Source organism: Anthonomus grandis, chromosome 11 (genome assembly GCF_022605725.1).
Source record: "Anthonomus grandis grandis chromosome 11, icAntGran1.3, whole genome shotgun sequence".
In the NCBI taxonomy this organism is placed as follows: Eukaryota; Metazoa; Arthropoda; class Insecta; order Coleoptera; family Curculionidae; genus Anthonomus; species Anthonomus grandis.
In genome coordinates this window covers 12638373-12659450 of record NC_065556.1, presented here as the reverse complement: position 1 = coordinate 12659450, position 21078 = coordinate 12638373, and the positions used below count along the sequence as shown (strand labels likewise).

The window sequence follows — 21078 nt, the reverse complement described above, 5'->3', positions numbered from 1 at the left end:
AAGATTGATAGGAAGAAATTTATAATAAATGCCTTTCATAAATATTGCGTTCACATTTAATTTTGTAGGATATATTTTTTAAGACACATAATTAGCCCCACTACTAACATTTCTCTTCTTAGAAATTAGAAGAGGTTACTTTTTGTGTAATTTCAATAGTATCGTCTGGATCAGAAATAATCAAGCTTCTATTTCACGTACGAGGTCACAATGGATATTTCGTTTTCCATTTAGTTATTAAAAAACAATTATTATGGCTATTTTAATATTGGATGATGTGTATGATCTTGATTTTGGAAATTGATTAAAGCTATATTTTTGGTAATAATTTTTGTTAAACATTACTCATAGAAAGAGCCTAAGTTGTATAATTATCCCAATTAGTCAGATTTTATTATTCTTTGGATTGATTTGAGGAGTCAACTAGTGGGCCTTATTTTTTCCGACAAATTTTCGGGAAAAATTTCGAAAAAATTTTAAAACATTAATAATTTCGTTTTGAAAGTTAATACTGAAATCAGCATGATTGTGAGATTTGGGTTCATAACCTTTGATATACGGGGCTATCGTTTGGTGACCATGCACGAAAGCGGCAAGAACTCGAGCGGAATCGGACTTAGTCCAACGTCTCATAAGTCTAAGCAGCACAGGATCTATGCAAATGATTCCAAGTGAAGCCCATAAGGCCCCGTTAAACCTTAAGCTTCTGGACCTTGCGATACAATTTGGGATATATATTATGGGGACTTCGTACATTGCCTACATATCCTTAATGAATCATAGGCCGGTGAGACTGGCCATGCTAAAATCTTGTAGCAGACCAAACGGGAGTGTCCTATACCTTTGATGAGGAGTGACTATACGGGCTTTGCAAACCTTATGGCAGACAGGGACAATTGGCAAAATACTAATAATTCTGCATTAGTAAAAAGAAAAATCATGTGGTAGACAAACAGCTCCAAAATGACCGAATTGGCACATGCTTCTGTGATGGAGCCTCTTATACCAGCGTCGTGCGCAATGTGCATCGCATGAGCAAAGCAAGTCCATCGGGGGTTACTCGCTAATTTCTTCAAAGCTGCTCGGACAACAGAGGGAAATAAACTGCTTACACGCTATTCGAAAGTGCCCACCACTCGCGATATATTTAGTTATCTGGGAAATACTCTCAGACCATAGCGTTTCATTGGATGTTTTAAGGGTATTGGTTTCTGGTAGCCCATGGTGGGTTATGAAGGATCCATCAGGTTGGACAGGAGGATCAGATATTTGGACAACAACATCGTCGGATACACACTGTCCCTCAAATTCATTCATTCATAACGCTTCACTTAAATATGTTGTCAGAGTAAGTTTATATACGTATTTCTCCTTTAGATAATCACAAAAGTAAATAGGGCAATTTACTGAGAAAAAGGGCTCTTTTCAATGAGAGTTTAAAAAAAGTGGCTTTCCATTTGAAAAAAAAAAGTTTGGGTTAATTTGAACCCTCCCTGTAGGTGAAAAAATACAAAAACTATCTTGAAATGTGAAAAAAAAATAAACAAAAATCGACGGGTCTCAGGAATTTTGCGAGATAAAATTTGATAAGTTTTAACTGAATTTATTCCAGTTAAAGTCACCACACTGTATAATAAGATACTCTATAAAGAAGTCAATATTCAAAGTAAACTGAATGCAGATTACGTATATTAGAGAAAAAGGCAACAACATCGCAACAGCGCTCGATCGCATTGTTGATTCCATCGACACAAGAAACCTTTACCAGTGGCGTCGTCAACAAATATTTAAATGACAAATATTTATTAATAATAGAGTATGCTTTAAATTATAAACAGTATTACCGTTTATGAATTCTTTTTATGTGTTTTTTAATGTACTTCATTAAAGTTAAAGTACATATCTAATAAAGAGCATTTTTATGTAAATTAAATATTCTATAATTATTATCGATTTTTTAATAAGTCTTTATTATTCTGCGTTTATGATGACATTTCTTCCTTGATATAATATACAGTATCGGTATTTTCTTGTAAAAAGGTCGGCTTGAATTGCCTTTTTTACCATCAAAATAGTTCACAAAAACATTCAAATACGTCATTTCTCCTTTTTCAACCAAAAACTAAAGAAAAAAAATAGAACTTAACAAATGCCGAATGTAAACACAAAACCATTTGACAAGATGATATCAGCTTCTGCTATTGACATTCCAAATTTTTTAAAAGCTCTTTAAAAATAATATTATTCTTCTTAGCTTTCACATTTTTTATAAAAATTATATTTCTTTAAATACATGTTGATTTTTTGCAATTTTTTCAATACTCACCAAATAGGCGAGGACAGGTCGGCAGGTTATATTGTTTATAATTTACTTGTCATGTTAAATGCTTTTTTTAAAGTTCTCGTTTAATAATTAAAGCTTTTAATAGTTTTTTTTGCGTAATGAAAATAAAAAATTACTCTAGAGAAGAACGAATTGACATGGTATTTGAGTACAAGATGGATCCTAAAAGAAAACCCATAATGGAAAGTGTCGAAGTTTCTCCTATAGGGCAAAACCAAATTACAGAAAATCATAATATTAGTCAAGGAAGTGTTTCTAGAGTACTAAATCGAAATCACTTTCACTCCAATAAAATGTATCGTCTCCAAGAACTTTCGGAAAATAATTTCAATAGAAGAGGTGAATTTTGTATGTGGTTCTTTGATAAGGTTGCAGATAATCACCATTTTTTATAATAATATTTTATTTACCGATGAATATACTTGTCACAATAATAGCTCTTTTAACAGACATAATTTTCATCATTACTCTGATTCCAATCAGCATGCGTTTAGAGTAGTCCATAATCAACATAAATGGTCGATTTATATATGAAGAGAAATAATAGGAAGCTTTGGCATTGGTCCACATTTTTTTGATGCAAATTTAGATGGAACAAGATTTTTAAATAATGGTTTTCCAGTATTATTGGAGAACATTTCTCTACGCCTTCGAAGAACTATGTGGCTTCAAATGAATGGAACACTGCCACATTTTCACCGTGGGGATAGACAATTTTTAAATACAAATTTTCACAACAGATTGATAGGAAGAAGTAGTCCGATCGAGTGGCCTCCAAGATTTTATTTTTAAGTTACCTCTTACCACATCAGAAAATATGAAAGAGCAGATAAGAGAAGCTTTATCAATCATAATCGGATATTTAATCGGGTATTTAATTCAAGCTTAGCATGTCATTGTACCTCAAAAGCCATAACTATTTAAACTTGATTACCCATCATAAATTAGTTACTTTTATATACAAAAAATTAATAAAATTACAAGAAAATGATATAAACTACTATGAAATAATATGTTTTAAGTTTAGAAATATATATTTTTTTAAATTAGAAGGTTTAGTTATAAAAAGACCTTATTAAATTTGAAAAAGAATTAATTGTCACATTTATTGGTAATATAAAATCCAGCGTGTTCTATTTAAATTAAGCAACTTATTGTCTTGTTAAAACTGTAATAATTTAAACCTTTTTAAAATGTCCTGTACAAAATAGTAACTTGTTTACAAAATTTAATAGTTTAGTGCTTATCACTGCAAATATGGTAAAAAAAGAGAAAACACATTGCAACGAGTTTTTTATTGAAATTGTCTTAGTATATTCACAAAACAAAAAATATTTCGAAGTCTATAATGTTTAAGGTAGGTAAACCTTAATAAAACCTATATTTATTTACGATGTAGAATCTAAAAATCAATTAACATAATATTCCGTATCGTATGTCGCGAATAACTCTGTATAAGATGTAAATACATACCGTATATAGTATAATGGAGTTATTAAAACCTCAAACAAAAGAGTTATAATAATAGAACTAATATAGAGTTGTATGAGTGTAAATTAAAAGTTAGCGTGAGTGTGAAAGTAAAAACTTTTAATTAAAAAGCAAATAATAAATGGATAAGTGGGATCTTAATGGAAAAAATCATTCCTTAATCATACAATGTGAAATTACAAAGTACACCTAGTATTGTGTCTAGAAAAGAAAGCACTTAACAAAAATCAACAAATTTGATAATGAAAGGAAAATAAAGGAATATTTTTATCAGATTTATTATAAACAAAAGTTTGAAATATAACAAATTTAAATATCATAGCATTCGCTTTGAAAATGAAACTATGCATAATTTGAGTAATATTGATTCACAAAGTATGAGCAGGCAGTGTCTTAGATTCTTCAGTTCAAAATAGTGGTAATTCTCCAACAGCACCCTCACAAATCTTTTCAAATGAAACTTTTCTGATAAATATTCATTGAAAAATTCATTTTTCAATCACCAGAAAACTATTTTCTTTAGGTGCCAAAATAAAACAAATCTGGTAGAACCGTTAAACCTGCTGATAGGCTACGCCTCTAGCTATATGTATTATGTATGTAGTTTATTCGTAGTCTAGTTTTACTGATAGGTTTTTGTTTTAATGTTAGCCTTGGTGTTCTGTATACAAAGTGATCATTTAAAAGGACATTTTAGATTTAAAAAAAAACTACTTGTGAAATATAACGCTAAATTTTCGCTAAAGTATTTTTATAATATTATTAATCCCTGTATTTTAAAATTTCTAGAATTTCTATACTTGCTTGCTTTGACTGTCAGTATTTTCTTAAAATTATTATTCTCCTATGACAAAAATAATGTAGAAAATTATATTTCTAAATTGTTCCATGGGTCTTTAAAATAGGATCGTGTTTCATGACATTTTAACAAGTTTTATTGTTTGCCTTGGCAATAATTAAGCGACAGTCAACGCAAGTCAGGTTAGAGTTTTTGACGTTGTCAATAAAAATTTGTTCCTGACATATAAGAGTATTCCTGAAGTAAATGTATTCCTGAATTACGTTGCAATATTATAATTATTTTTATTTTTAAAAAATTACAATGTTATAATAATTCTCATGAGTTAATAAGTATATATATGCATACTTATATCCTACATAATATCATAGTAATATATCTAGTAGTAATGTATCTTTCATAGTAAATATTCTAATAAAAGTCTTAATCTTAACATTAAAAATCAGTAAGTAAGAAAAAACAAATAAGGCTGAAATTTAAAAAAAAACTTCGGAAATTTTACTCAACCTACACAAAATATATACCCAAATGTTTAAGAGAAAAAATTAACAAACAAACAATTTAACTTAATAATCCGAAATGCCTTTAAAACTTTAGCATGTAAACACACAAATAAATCACAAATGTAAGAGATTCTATTAGCGTTAGGACATATTACATACAAAGGTGAATGAATATAGGACCATATTGATTTTTGCTTTGGTGTAATAAAAAGTTTTTTAGTACTTCTAGAATTTATTCGTCGTATACCAAAATTTAATTTTTCTAGTAATTCACAACAGTCAATATCTCTACGCAGCATTCTATGCAATAACACAACGAAAGTTTTATTTCTCCTTAGTTCAAGAGATACCATCAACTTTAGAGGATAGATAGTTAAGAAGTCTTTCGTTGAATCTTTCCTATAGAGTATTTATGAATTGCTTAGTAGAAACTCCTAATAACAGAAGCGTATTTATAGAATATTCAAAACAAAAAAAAATCATTTTTATTAGTTCTTACTGCTTCTGTGTTATTGAAACCGTGACAATTAAAACCACTAGCGAGGTTAAAGACAGACTCTACCTGAACTACAAAAATTAGTTCAGGATTAAAAAGTACACCCAAGTCCGAACTAGATTGACACAAGTTCAGATTTGTCGAGAGCGAGTATTAACATTCAATTGGATCTTTTTTTTGTGAAAAAATAATTATTTTTTATTTCGAGATATTAAGACAAATTTACGATAGTAGAATAAATCTTTAGATCATCAGCAAATAAAAGTGTATTTTTGGGTAAAGATAATAATTGATTAATCATTTATAAACAGCAGTATTTGTTAAACCAACAACAACAAACATGAATCACCAGTCAAATTATTTGGTAAAATGACAGGTCCTAAAAGAAAGTTAAACACAACACTTGCCCACACATTGACTAAAAATTTACTTGATGTTGTGTCTCAACTATGGCTGGCAACTATAGGATTCTCTTCAGCCCATATGTGCCAATTCTGGTAAACGTGGCTTCGTCAGTAACTCTAATAAAATCCATATTTTTTTTATGCATTTCACATCTACAAAAAGCAGGTCTTGCCTCGGGATCGTCGGGTAAAAGACCCTGTACTTTTTGAAGATGAAATAGCTAAAGTTGTTGACTCAAGATATCTTATAAACGGATTCTTAGGCCGACATTTACTAAGAATACTTTTTTTAAAAGAAAAGATTGGATAATTAGAATTTCTTACTAGAACTTTATTATACAGGAGTACAAAAAAGTTTTGGCATTTTTAACACATACAATATACCGAGGGTGGCGCCCTCTGCAAGCTATAGTGAATCCGTAAACGGATTTTAATTTTTCGTTCCAAAAAATCCTTTTACACCAAATTTGAATTTAATATCTTATAAAATACTCGACTTACTTGAAAAAACCGATTTTATATTTCTCATTTTGACGCCCTCTATATTGAATACCGAACGCCCAATTAAAAAATAGCATAACGAAAGTGTCATTATTTTGGTCCACCCTATATGTGACCGGAGGATTGGCCTCCTTTTTCCGGACACCCTGTATAATATTTTTCATTAATGTTGTTTTAATAGCATTAAGAAATTTTTTATTATCAAGTGACTGAACATTTCTTGGCAATTTGTTAAAAAAGAGGGGCGCATAACAATTTATATTATATCTACTGTGTGAGAGGCAAAGAAAATTTAGTTTAATTTTATTATTATTTCCGGTGTTATGATGGTAAAATATGTAAGTAAAAAATTTTTTTTACTACCCTAGCAAAGTGGTGGGAATTAGTTTGTAGTTTTTAATAGACTCATGGTCCTCATTCTTAAAAACAGGACACGCGTATGGCCTCTTTCCACAGTTCAAGAAATTTTTTTGGTGATAAACTACGACTAAATGAATTTTTTTAAAGGTTTAATGATGGCATGCTTACAGTTCTTTACAGTAAATACCGTCTCAACCAGCAATAGATTTATTTTTTAGTGACTCGATTGCGATTTCTTGGTCTGTTACTAGTGAGATTTGAAAAGTATTATGCGCCCCAAGAAAAAGAGCCTGCGTCTGACTCGAATGAGATAAAAACTGAATGAAAAAATTGGGAAAAAGTATTTACGATATTTTGCAGACTATATTATACTCTACTTATAAAAATTATAAGAAAAATACAACAAAAAATGTTTAGGAGCTTAAAATAACAATTTTAAGATCCAAGTTTGGGACACAAAAGTAACCATGGCCTAAATGAACTTCTTATGATTTTTTATTTGATATGGATATACAATGAAAATTCATTAAAAAATATACTAGAATCAAATATTGATGCTAAGAAAATACTAAATATAAAAAAAATACTTACAGTGTTAATAGCAGCACTAAAACCAGCCTGGCACGATCCTTGACGATGATAACCCCAGTGATCTGAAAAAATAATAGTATTTAAATATTCAGCCTTTCTTCTTAAAAGTTATTTAAAATTAAATTTAACTGAAAAAACCCACATATGTTCTTTTGTTATGCATCGAATTCATAAAATCTTTAAAACCTTTAAAATTTCGCAAAATAGATAAGCCATAATATCTTAACTTATCCCAAAAATGTGTTGACCATGTAATTTTTAAAGTACTCATCCATCGTCCGTGAGAACCGAAAAGTTGCCAAGTAAAGAGACAAAAACGGAAACAGAACAATAAAAAGAAAAAAAGACTATCACCGGGGATTCGGATATGCAACCCATCTGGTACCCAGATGGAATCGCACGTGCACTTTTCGTCGAGGAGCGGTACTAAAAATTTCGTAAAACCGTCATTAAATCGGTGCTAAATGAAAGGCACGACTCAAATAATTGCTTTTAAACGACCAAAGGTACTTAAGTTTTTATGCAGGGTATGTGAATGCACCAGAGAACTTGTTGATTTACTGGGTAAACTTTGAGGAACAGTTGAACGTATGCGGATCAACGGTTCATGTTATATTATCATTAACACTTATGTTTTATAACCTGTGTACAATTATTGTTATCGTAACACATAAATTGTTTTAAGACTATTTGTTCATAAGAAAATCGACAATAATTTTTTGGTCTTTGTGGATGATTTTTTCTATTGCCAATTATGAAACGATCAACTTTTCCGATGTGGTTGTAAAAAAATCATACATCTTAGTTTTATGTATTACGTATGTTCTATATCTTTTAACGTAGTTTTAAGACAAACCGTTTATGCCATGTCCCATAAATAATGGTAATTAACCAGCAGATTTTTTTAAATCATGTTAAGTTAAATTTTCCTAGTCCAAAAGACAAAGACAACCAAGATACGGGTTGATAAGCTTGATAAAAATTTTTTGATTTTTGACCATAAATTTAGCATTTATTATTCGTTTTTTACAAAAATTTAAACCATTGGTTCTTTTTATATGACAAATCTTACAATAAGAATGTCATAGAGGGCACGACCAGCAACATTTTTATTTTTTAACTTCTTTAGGCTTGACATAATATAATTTTTTATTTAAATTATATACAGAGTATATTTTACGATACAATACGGGTAGGCCGTGCCAAACTAGATGAATTATTATAAATGTCATTGTCACTTTCAGGATTTATGTTTTTTGTCAGTTACTTTGATGAGTGGTTATAAAAATTCGAACTAACACATTTAGTATCGTTATCTATTACCTCTTATTGTTACTTCTGTTAATTATTGTTATTTATTATATTACTTGGAAGTTGAAGACTTTGGCTCGAACAAATTCCAGACTTAGATTTTTGCATATGATGGCATGGCATGGCATACATGAAATTAATGGTAGAAATCTTAACGGCTGCTAAGTCATTTCGAAATCAGCAAATATTTTTCAAGATTCGGAGATTTTTCAGTAAAACAATTTTAAAAACCTCATTTACTGGCAAATATTCATAATTTTTATTTTAAATTTAGCTTTTGTATTTTATTATTCATTCGAGGTATAATAAAGCAATTTGAATAGTTTATGAATGTCATTTTTTGAGTGCATTGAAAATGTTAAAGGTAAGTATCTTGAAAAGGGTTAAATAAAAAATTAAAGCCTAAAACTTCACAAAAAAATCAAAATCTTGCTGGTGACGCCCTTTATGACATAATTTTAAAAAAGGTTAATTTTAAGATTTGCCATATAGAAAAAACAATTTTTCAAATTTTGTTAAAGCGAATAAATCCTAAGTATACAGCCAAAATTTAAAAAAAAAAATTACATAAAGTTTATCATCCTCTATCTTGGTGGTCTTTGACTTTCGGACTAGAAAAATTTAACTTAACTTCATTCTTTTTTTAAAAGGAATCTACTGTTAAATTATTTACCATTATTTATGGGACCCCTTATAGAGCCTATAATATTTGTTTAAGACAGGGTCACTTTAAAACACATGTTTTATGTAAGAAATTTAATAACCATTTAGCGAATTCTATTAAAATTATGGTAGAAAAGTATAGAGGCATAACTCATAATTTTGACCAAAAAAAAAACAGCTACAAAATAAAAACTGCAGAAAGTACAACTTTTAAATTTCTCCTTCATCTCTTCATTTTTTTTCGTCATTTTATTGCAGGTTTATATAGTCAAGAAAAAATAAGTACCGTAAATACTACAAAAAAATTATTGATCTAAAAACGGGAGGTATGTACACTAACGTACACTGACGACCTGGTAGTCCTTAAAAAAAATGCGTACCAGATAAATGAAAAATCTCAAACTCTGATGCTGGATATTTCTGCTTCTATGGACTCTATAGCCCTAATTCTAACGGTTTTTTACTTTTCTTATGAGCCAGAGCTTCAGATCTTTAAAAGCCAATTTTCGACTCAAAAAATCAATGAAAGTGGCATAATACAAATTTTTAAAGGGCTCTCCTCTCCTTAGATGTGCTCATATCCCGATACATCCCAGTGTTTCCATGATGTATGCGATGAGAACAAGATGTTCGGATAGTTAGTTCGATATAGTAAAAAAATAAATTTCAGTGCAAAAAAATCCATGCGCAGAGGTACCCGAGGAATGAAAAATCCCAAACTTATCCATAGTGGGCCGGTGTCACCTCTTGGAGGGGCTAAGGATTATCTACAAAAAAAACAGAACTCATATATCCTTTAAATTTCCAGGAGGCGTGCAGCTAAAATAGTTCAAAATAGTATGCTTTCTAGATACCTCCTTGAATTTCAAACTCTTTTAGTACGGTCAAGTAGATATTATGATTAAAAAGGTTCCTTCTTTGGGTCTGCTTGTAAAAACATCACCCCGTATACTGATCGAGATAAATCTTTTAGAACAACTGGATATAGTCTAACACTTCATATCATTAGCGCATATCATCGCAGGATATATGCGAATGGCCCTATCTAGAACTCTTGAAACTCTGTATAACTAGACTATTGAACCTTCTGGTCTTGAACGTTGTGAAACAAATCGAGGCCAGGAGGGCAGGCTACATATTCTTAATTAGGTACGGGCTAGTGAGGCTGGTTATAGCTGGTTTAGCTAAAATCTGGTTGCAGGTCGTACAGAAATGTCCTGTTCTTTACTGTACTTCACTGAGTACTGTATATACCTACGACAGTAGGCTATTATGTATCCATACGGCAGGTAAAGAGGATTCCTGCATTAGTAAAGGGGGCGAGTATCTAGTAGACATGCGGCTTTAGAGTGAGCGACAGAGCTGGCGCAGCACCATATACTAGCAGGGTCTACTCGCTGTAGCAGCATGCAACTGTCTTCCAAGATGAAGTATTCTCTGTGTTCAAATACGGACGGAAAATCTCTATTCTCTCGGAGACTCTCTCGATCTCCTCCTAAATTGCTGGTACGGCAATAAAGTTATGTCAATCTGTTCGGATAGACAGCCGCCAATAAAGCTAGTATGGCCAAAAAGGTGAGCTCCAAGCTTGTATCGAGTGTATAAAGGTCTTTACTAGAAACCGGTGTATAAGGGCAGAGCCTGCAGGCATGAGTTTCTTTGGGTGCTTGACCACTAGGTTATAGTGGTAATAAGAAAGCGACCTTTCTTGCTAGACTAAGATCAGAAAAACTGTCGGTAGGACCAGAACCTATAATGGCATACCCAAAAGTAGCTGTCGCATTACTAAAGAGTCTGCTCGATAGCTCGACAAAAAGAGGGTCCGGAGATGGACGGAAGAATCTGTCATGAGACAGGCTATGTGTGCCTTACATACCTGGGTCCTTTGCCTATCTTAACAAACAATTACTGCGCATAAAAAGGAGCGAAATTCATCTAGTGACGGTTTTCTAGACTGGTCCCTGGCATCATTTCTACAGTCTACGTAGAAGAAAATGCAGACCACGTAATTGGAGACTGCCCAGCGTTCATGCGTGAAATGGTCAAAATAAAACTAAGCAACTACATTTAAATAAGAACGAAAAACATGCTGTTTATCAGATGGTACAACATATTTTAGTAAAAAACGTCGAATCAGAGAGATTTAGAATAAATTTCTGTAATAATAATAATAAAAATATTTATAACAACCTAGATTTATGTTACAGTTTTTCTAAATCATATGGCTTTTGATATAGTAACTATTGAACCTTTTTTGCAATGCTACAGGATAGTGGTATTCCGGTCTGACTTTATTACTTTTAGGGAATTATCTTGAAAATAAAAGAATGAGAGAGGACGACTTAGGGCTAATTTTATTTAATATCATTAAAGCAATTTTTTTTTAAATAATTCTAGGAGTAATATTTTGTTTACTGATCGAAAAATCTTGAAAAGCAGTAAAACATAAAATTACTACTAATATACAAACTTCTGTCAATTAATTTGGCCGCCACTTAAGATGGAATCAGTATATTTAAGATCTCACAAAAAAAAAATTGGACTAGGATTATTCCATGAACAAAACTAGTTTTATCTTTTTAAAAATGTTACAAGAATATAGTCCTCTGGATAACATCACATTTCAATATGTAATACTTTGCACCTGCTTATTATTTATTAATTTGTAGTATTATCGAATGCGATGGAGCATATGAGAACATAATGAAGTAGTTTAAAATAGCTTAAAAATATATTATCGAGATAAAATATGACCTTAATCTCAGACATTTCATTAACCTATAATAGAAAAAATACCTTTCACAAGATAGCTATGAATTGCCTATGCTTATTTCTTACTCGAATAGTGAACATTATAGGAAGAGAATTATTCATTCCCTATTACAAATATATATACACCTGTACCAAACTTTGTAGATTGGAAACGAAAAAGTGCCAAAAAATGGAACTCTATATGCCATTTAAATTATCTGTATTTAAAAAAATTTACCATGCTATCTTTTAACGTGAAAGACATAAAAACCATAGTGCATCTTCACAATGAAATTTTATCTGAATGAGAGTTTTTAAAAACAAGTGCTTTTAATAACTGTTTTGATCAAGGAAAAAGTCTATTCTATGGTTGAGTCAAGGTAATATAAAAAAGTTTAGTAGGGAAAGTCTTTTCGGGAGTAATGCGTTTTGGCAAGTGTTCTTGCCATCATCAGACTCTAAAACATATTACAACGAGTTCAAAAAGGGTTACGAATATTGTTTGAGATAGATGATTTTAAAAAATACAGATTTAAATTGTAACAAAATTAAAAATTGTAAGAAAACTAAGTACGCAAATCATTTTTATTAATTTTTTGATAATTTTTTACAATTTTACTATTTTAATTTGTATTTTTTGAAATCATTGATCGCAAGAGATGTTCGTAAATATTTTTTGAACTGTTTGTAATATATTTTACAGTCTGATGATGACAAAAACACTTGCTGCAATGCATCATTGCTGACATTAGAATTCGCATTTTATTTGTGGAGCAAAGACTTTCCCTCCTAAATTTTTCTATATTGTTCTAATCACTATAAGCTTCATCATGATTTTAATACATTAAGAAACGAGAATTATTAGAATAGTCTTCAGATCTATTTTTAAGTACAGAATTACCCTTTACTTTCTATTAATTTATATTATGAAAATAATATTTCTTAAGTAAGTAAAAATAGAAAAGTCATTAAAACCTTGCTGTACTGTTAAAACGACAAATTTCCATAACTTATATCATGAGCTGTTACACAGTTCTTTTTTCATTACATAGTTTTACATAAAATAAATTTTTTGATGAATGTTATAAGAAATTTGAAATTCTTAACTTTCTATCAAAACCACTACTCCTAAGAACCACACAGACATTATATTGTTACCAATAGACTTTTGAAGAAGAGGTTCTTAGGTCATTAAAAGTCAGTTTAAAGTGCATTGATAAGATTTATTAGTAATACCTTCTCCACATATAATAAGCCTAATTTGTCCGTTTTTAGCATAGGTACTAACAATTAAATATTTAAAATGATTATTAACAGGTTTCTAAAGTTTTTCAGCTACACAATAAAGATTTCCAATAGATGAAAAACAAATGCTTCTTTTGTCGATATGGTAGTTCATTGTTAAAATCTTATTAATAAAGTTACGTTAACAAAATGTTATTATCAACAGCATGAAATGAACACAACTATTTTGCAAAGGCATTGTCGCAAAGTCAACGTTCATTTTCATGTAACACATTCCTAAACAATACTTCTTGCAAACTCAATTGCAATTAAAAAAAATACAATGAAACATAAACAAATTAATGATGAATATTGACAAGCTTTAAGTAATATCATTTAATCAAATCGGTCATGTAGATCTGACCCGTCTTGAGACTGACATTACTTTATTTAGGAGTAACGTTAAAGAAAAAATTACCTTCTACCAAACAATACAAAACCCTATATCCTATATCTAACTACCGGACTTTTGCTCTTATCTTCAGTCTATCTAGTTATATATTTTATGATAAAGATTCTCTTAAATTGCTTTTCATTTTTATCAGATTTAAGTTGAAGTCTCTTTTTTTTTAGTCATTCACATACATCACACAATACATTAACGAGCTTGAGAGAGTTCAGCAAAGGATTTATAAGGGACAATATTTCTTTTTCCTTTGACAGCATGCCAACATTTGTTTTTTATTGTCTAGAACTCCGATTTCTGATGATTTTAAAGTTTATTATCACACTAAGTGTTTATTTTAGCATAAATATTTATGTAGAATATTAAAAAATATCTTAATAATATATGGTATTAGGAAATCAAGCGTCTGATATAGAAATATTAACAAAATAGGATACAAAATAAGAAAGAAAAGAAGGAAGATCATTAACAAGACGATATATCTTACGAAATACAATATACAAGATACCGTAAGCAGAGAGCTACTTGTCCACCCCGGGCTAACTTGCACACCGCGAGTATTTTTATTTATTTTTTTTTAGGTTAGGTTTTTTGTGTTTTACCGCCGGATTTCTATTGTTACAGGTAAATAAAGATAAAAAATGGTAACAAATTGGTAACAAATGATAACAGGTAAGTACTTACAAACAGCATTTTTATTTTTTTACATTTATTGTATACTTTCTTTGGTATTCCATTTTTAAGATGATAACCTTTTAGTAATAAACATTTAAAAAAAATATATATCAAAAATGATTAAGTGAAAGTGCCGGGATTTGCCAGGCATTGATATTAATATTTTTGAATAGCCTACATATTTGTCTTCTATGGTACAAAAAATAAATGTCCAGTTTTTTCAACTTTTTGAACTAACGCCTTAAAGGAGGGAGGAGGACATCTCAAAATATCGATAATTTGAAATGTGACATTTCGTGATTTTTTCATGTGTTAGCTGCATCTGGCTTTCGAAATATGACACGTAGGATGCTATTTACATTTGTCAGGGAGTCAGAAGGTGTTAATATAACAGAAAAATGCAAAAATCTGGAAGGATACATCCTTAACTTTGGACCATTTTCTGATGAGGATGAAATAAAAGTAAAACGAGAAATTCGTCTGAAATTGTATCAAAATGGAAAAAGTCACATGCTATATGGGATAAATTCGAAAAGAATAACAAAGGATGGCTGAATGGAATCATTTCACTTCCTAAACATCTGAGCTCGTCCTCTCAAAGAGTTGGCCGTCCAAAAATAAAATTCTATGATTCGAGTGAAAGAACCAAGAGAAGAAAAACGGAAACTTTGAGAAGAGACAATGACCTTGAAGAACTTACTTTTGCAACTCAAGTAAAATTAGGTAAGTGAGTAAACAAAATAAATTACTTTTAGACGATTCAATGCTAAAGGCCGAAAATGGCAGCAAATTTATCATCTAAAAAATATAAAGATCATAATAATAACCAACTTAAAGAAAGTACCGTTCAGATTTTAAAAAAATACACACATATCTATTTATCATAATTTTATATTATTAAAATAAAAAAGGAATTAGGTTCATATTCTTAATTTATAAAAGCTTAATTTAGCGCATCGTCTGCAGACCTAGTTATTCTTTGAAGGAAACTTAAAATCTCCTGCCGCAACCTGCTTCGGTCCAGCTCTGGCATTGGCACCTCCTGATCCTGCATGTCGTAAATAAACGTCATTAATGAACCGCGACTCATTTTCCTCAAAGCGGGTCTGAAATGCCTGTCAAATGTTATCATCATCTGCTGTTCGGTGTTGTTCGGTAACCCAATATATGCAGACCAGGTTTTTCTTTGTAGGACACTTAAAATTTCCTGCTGCAACCTACTTTGGTCCCACTCTAGCATTGGCACCTCCTGATCCTGCATTCAGTAAATAAATGTAATTAAAGTATCGCGACTTATTTCCCTCAAAACGGGTCTTAAATGCCTGTCAAATATATTCACCATGTGCTGTTCGGTGCTGCTCCTTTCAGATATAACGTATCGGCTATTATCATTTGCAGCCATTTTTAAAATTATATTTTCGGATTGAAATATTTATAATCACGGGTATATGACAACTAACTTTGTTTTTGACATATTTGTCAATATCGCAGAATACTTGATTTAATAACACATATTTGCTGTAAGTTGATGGTAGATACATAGGTTTTTGAACCCAAATATTAACCGTTTTGTTGCTTTTCTTTTCTAGCTAATGAAGGGAAACGTGATGCTCCTCTCGTGCTGAAAGAAATCACTTCTACACCTAAACGAGCCACTGCCTATAAAAAAGCGTTCAGTGCAAGTAAATCCAAAGAGATGGTATAACTAACACCGCAACAAGTTATCAATGTTCATCGAAGCAGACTTATCAAAGAGGCAGTACGAAATCATAAGAAATTATAATCCATCTATGTATCCATGCTACAGTAAGATCCAAGAAGTCAAAAAAGAGTGTAACCCCGACAAAGAATCTATTACTGTCACCGAAACTTTAGCAGATATTAAGCTTCAGAATTTGATGGATGACACTGTATCCAGATTACTGACAGATCTTTACAAAGTAGTTAAAACGCTTGACGAAGAAGAGAGAAATGCCTTGGAACTCATATGTAAATGGGGATGCGATGGAGCGCAACAAGCGCAATTCAAACAAAATTTTGTATGTGACTCCGACACGGACGCTAACTTGTTCCAAAGCTCACTTGTATCTTTACGGCTTATTTGTTCCTTAAATGGAAAAATACTATGGCAGAACCCCACTCATCTCCTCGTTATTGCCGCCCAATCAGGCTGAGATTTATAAAAGAAACCACAGATGTGACAAAAGAAGAAATATCATATATCAAAGATGCTTTAAAAAATTTAAACAAAACGAAAGTCTAAATGAAAGAAAATATTGCTTGCGAGGTATCGCATACAATGATGTTGACCATGGTCGATGGAAAGGTGAGTAAAAAAACAAAAATTGAAAATGTTTATTACTATTTTAAAAATCGAACCCGAAACATGATTATTAGGTTTTATTGTTGTAGTTCTACCTAATAATTAAAAAAAAAATATTTCAGGTGTGCAACTCTGTGACAAGCACATCATCTACAATGGGGTGCTACATACCTATGTGGCTTAACTTCAAAGGATTTTAACTGTATCCAAAAAAAGGGGACAGTTAATGTGGAAACTTTTGAGTTTGGTTTATCTATTCTTCATGCCCGAATACGATTTTTTGAAGCTGTTTTACATTTGGCCTATAAACTACCAGTACAAAAGTGGCAGCTCAGAAGCGATGAAGAAAAAGAAAAAGTCAAACTCAGGAAACTCGCAATCCAAAGCGAATTTAAGTCAAAGATGGGTCTCATTGTAGCTGTCCCAAAGGCAAATTTCGGCAACACGAATGACGGCAATACCAGTAGACGATTTTTTGCAAACCACGAACTGTCTGCAGAAATTACTGTTATAGACGCAACATTTATCTATCGCCTGAAAATTATTCTGGAAGTTTTGTCGAGTGAGCATGAGGTGAATACGAAAAAATTTTCGGTTTTCGCTACAGAAACGGCAGAACTTTATATCCAGCTGTATCCTTGGCATCCGATGACCCTCACGCTCCACAAAATACCTATCCATGGGCCTCAAGTGATAAGACATGCTTTGCTGCCAATCGGACAACTGTCTGAGGAGGCTGCTGAAGCCAGGAACAAATACATACGCCTCTATCGCCAAAACTTCGCAAGAAAATTTTCTCGACAAGAATGTAATGCGGACATATTAAACAGGTGAATTATCTTTATTTCGTACTAATAATAACTGTTATGTACCGTCTTTTTTTACTTCTTTTTTTTGACTTCTTCTAAACTCGGATCCTGTAATGACGGGAATAAGACCGAGAAGAAGAAAGTTGTCGGAACCTTTCTTAAAAGACACCATATCAATGCTACAGTCGACTGTATTTAATTAGTATTGACTGTAGTATTATTTTGCAGTATTTACTGTAGGTAGTATTGACTGTATTAATTGTTATCATGTTAGAAACATGATTACAATTCATGATTACCAAAAATAATTTTGGCCGCCCAGATTGATGAAATACTCCTATGTGCAATAGTTGTATATAGCTTTGAATGTTTATAATAAATGGACGCAAGGTGTCACAAGGAATAAAATATGCAAGCAGTGCGAGCGAATGGTTTGACATGAACTTATTCGAAATGTGGTTCTTCCAACTTTTTCCGCCTTTCGTCGAATCTATCAGAGAACAACCAAGTAGCCACTTTTCACCAAGGTGATACAGGCATGTGGTACAATATATATAGTACATCATATCTACATAACTCCCTTTCCAGCCAAGCCACACATTTAGTGCATTTCCTTGATGTTGATGTATTCGCCCCAATAAAAAGAAAATGAAAAGAGATGATAGATCAGTCTTGTTTCCAAGGCCGTATCCCAAAAGAACAATTTTCGAATCTACTGGTCAGATTGTGGAAAGGAGTAAATCCAAATGTGGTAGATAACTGGTTTGCATCCTAAAAATCCTGACAAAGTTTTAAAGCGCATTCCTAATAGACTAGGAAATACAGACATTGAAAGAGTCTTAGACAACAGCTTGGTTAATTTGTTGAAAGAGCATTGTGGAGCAGGAGCTGAGAAAAAACATAAAAGAGAAAAAAATTGGAACCTAGAAGTGAATCGTCTCTCACTGTTACAGATGTAATGTTCAAATCCTCAAAATATTCCTGGGGAATTTCGAACTACAGCCAAAGACCTCCTTCATTTAGCGTTTTCCCATGACACAGCAACTCTCTACCAGAAAGAGTAGGGGGAAAAGAAAAAGACTATCTCAATATGGTATCTGCAAGATTAAATGGAAAAACTACAAAGACTCAATTGATTAAATACAATGCACGAAATGTGCACGATTTGTGGACCATGTAATAAATACAGCAAAGACTCTTGTTTTGAGCGCGAATTGTTTGGGGACTCAGAAGACAATATCGATGACAATGATACTGACAAGGACTTTTTTATTATTTTTGTGATTTTTTCAAAGAATGTGTCTTATTTGACTAAAGTTTTAGTAGAAGAGCTAATTTTTTTATAACTTATTATTAATATTTTGCACTTATACAGAATTTGTCTTTAAGTTTCATGTATTGGGACAAAAAAATATATTTTTTTAAATATTGGTTTGATTGACCTATACCTCTTCCCTTTTTTTTCTTCATATGATTAAGGGGTAACATGCACAGAAGAGGCTCTAGAATGCAATCTATAAATATTTTTCCATGGGTGTGTACATTGTCTCACCATCAAATTCTTAATTAACACAGCAGAAGATCTGATTTAAAACTTTGATTAAAAAGGGACATTTGACAGCAGAACCATATCAGAATTATTCTGATAGAAATACTTCTATCAGAAGACGAAGGACCAGAAAATCTGTATTTAGATTATTTTTTTTTTGATAAAAAGAATATTTAATTATGTAAAACCATACGTACAGTATTGTGAAAAAAGATAGCAACATTGAACTTTCCTGTTATATATCTTTTAGTATCTATTTTATAAGTAAGGTTTATATATTATTTACAAGAATAGTTAGAGCCTGTTTATATTTTCATATTATCATATTTTTTGTATCATAATAAATAAAACACCAAATTGTTTTATGCACATTTATTATTCAAAAATATAGCAACAAAAAATAGTTTTAATTATAAAAAAAATATAACCCAACTAAATTAAAATCAATTCAAAATTTCGTGTAGTACCGCTTCTCCTTTATAATATCTACACATCGTCTTGGCATGGACTCAATTAATTTCATAATATAGTCATTGTTCACTTCTTTCTAAGCTTTTTCCACTATTTCAAAGAGAATATTTGTATTAGAGCATGTTAGGTGCCTGATTTTGGTGTCAATGTAATGGCATAAATTCTCTATAGGGTTTAGGTCTGACGATTGAGATGGCCAGACCATTATATTTATTTTTTCATCGGATAGCCACCTCTTAACAAATTAAGAAGCATGTTTTGGATCGTTGTCATGCTGAAATATGGCTGTTACTGGCATGACTTCATCCATATATGGCACTAAATGTGTTTGCAGAATGTCTTTGTACATGAAACGATCCATTTTGCCCACTATTCTTACTATGGGTCCCATGCCACGAGCCGAGAAACATCCCCATATAAGAATATTTCCCCCTCCATGTTTAACTGTGGGCCAAATGTACTTTTTGTTTAATCTTTGTTCACTGGGGCATCTGACGTACATCACTCCATCAGTCCTGAATAAATTATATTTAGATTCATCACTAAATACGACTTTCTTCCAATCAGCTACACACCAGTGGACATGAGATTGGGCAAAGTGAAAACGAGCCTTGACGTTCTTCTTTGAGAGTAACGGTTTTTTGGCGGAGCGACGAGCAGGTAAGTTGGCATTAAATAATCTTCTCCTTACGGTACTGGAACTGAGGTTTACTCCTCCATTCTCTTTTAATTTTGCCAAAATTTGGGAAGAAGACAAAAAAGGATTTTCTTTGGAAATTCATAGCAGCTGCCTATCCATCCTCAAATTTGTTGTTCTGGGTCTACCAGGAATGGGCGCCGGTGCAGCTGTTCCAGTAAGGCGAATTTTTTTGCAAACTCTGGATACGGAAGGAATACGGAATGGACCTGTGAAGCCGTAAGCTTCTTGCAATGTCACTCTGCCTAGCACCATTTTCGTAATGCTCTACAATAATTTTTCTTACATCACCAGAGACGGTTTTTGAGCGACCCATTTTAAGTTAATTTTGAGATTCAAAAATAACAACTTTACAGCAGGTAAATCGATATTTAACTAATAAAATAAATGCGAAACAAGAATGTTGCTATATTTATGCATATTGTCTAAATAAATAAACATAATTTTCCTTCCATACTCTGAATTGGCATTTTTATGATATCTCGGTATATTTATAAATAATACAGAGGCGTGTACTTAAAAGCGAAGAAATAATATGGAATAAATAAAGGAGCAAATAATATTTTTGAAAACATCGCTTGTTGCTATATTTATACACAATAGTGTAGATGAACAAATATTTACAGTAAATTTACAATTTTTTTTTACTA

General features: G+C 31.6%; 1 protein-coding gene and 1 long non-coding RNA gene across 4 annotated transcripts in view; both read right to left on the bottom strand.

The window, feature by feature from the left end:
* LOC126741883 (integrin alpha-PS2) overlaps positions 1–21078 on the bottom strand; it is a 264327-nt gene that overhangs the window by 114308 nt on the left and 128941 nt on the right. For all 3 annotated transcript variants that reach the window (XM_050448343.1, XM_050448342.1, XM_050448344.1), the window contains exon 5: positions 7490–7551. In XM_050448343.1, coding sequence (XP_050304300.1) covers positions 7490–7551 — 62 coding nt within the window. The remainder of the gene's footprint in view (positions 1–7489; positions 7552–21078) is intronic.
* On the bottom strand, positions 15453–16019 carry LOC126741898 (uncharacterized). The gene is made up of 2 exons (XR_007662429.1): positions 15919–16019; positions 15453–15834 (listed from the first exon to the last, which is right to left on the bottom strand). It is a non-coding gene; the product is annotated as an uncharacterized LOC126741898 (long non-coding RNA).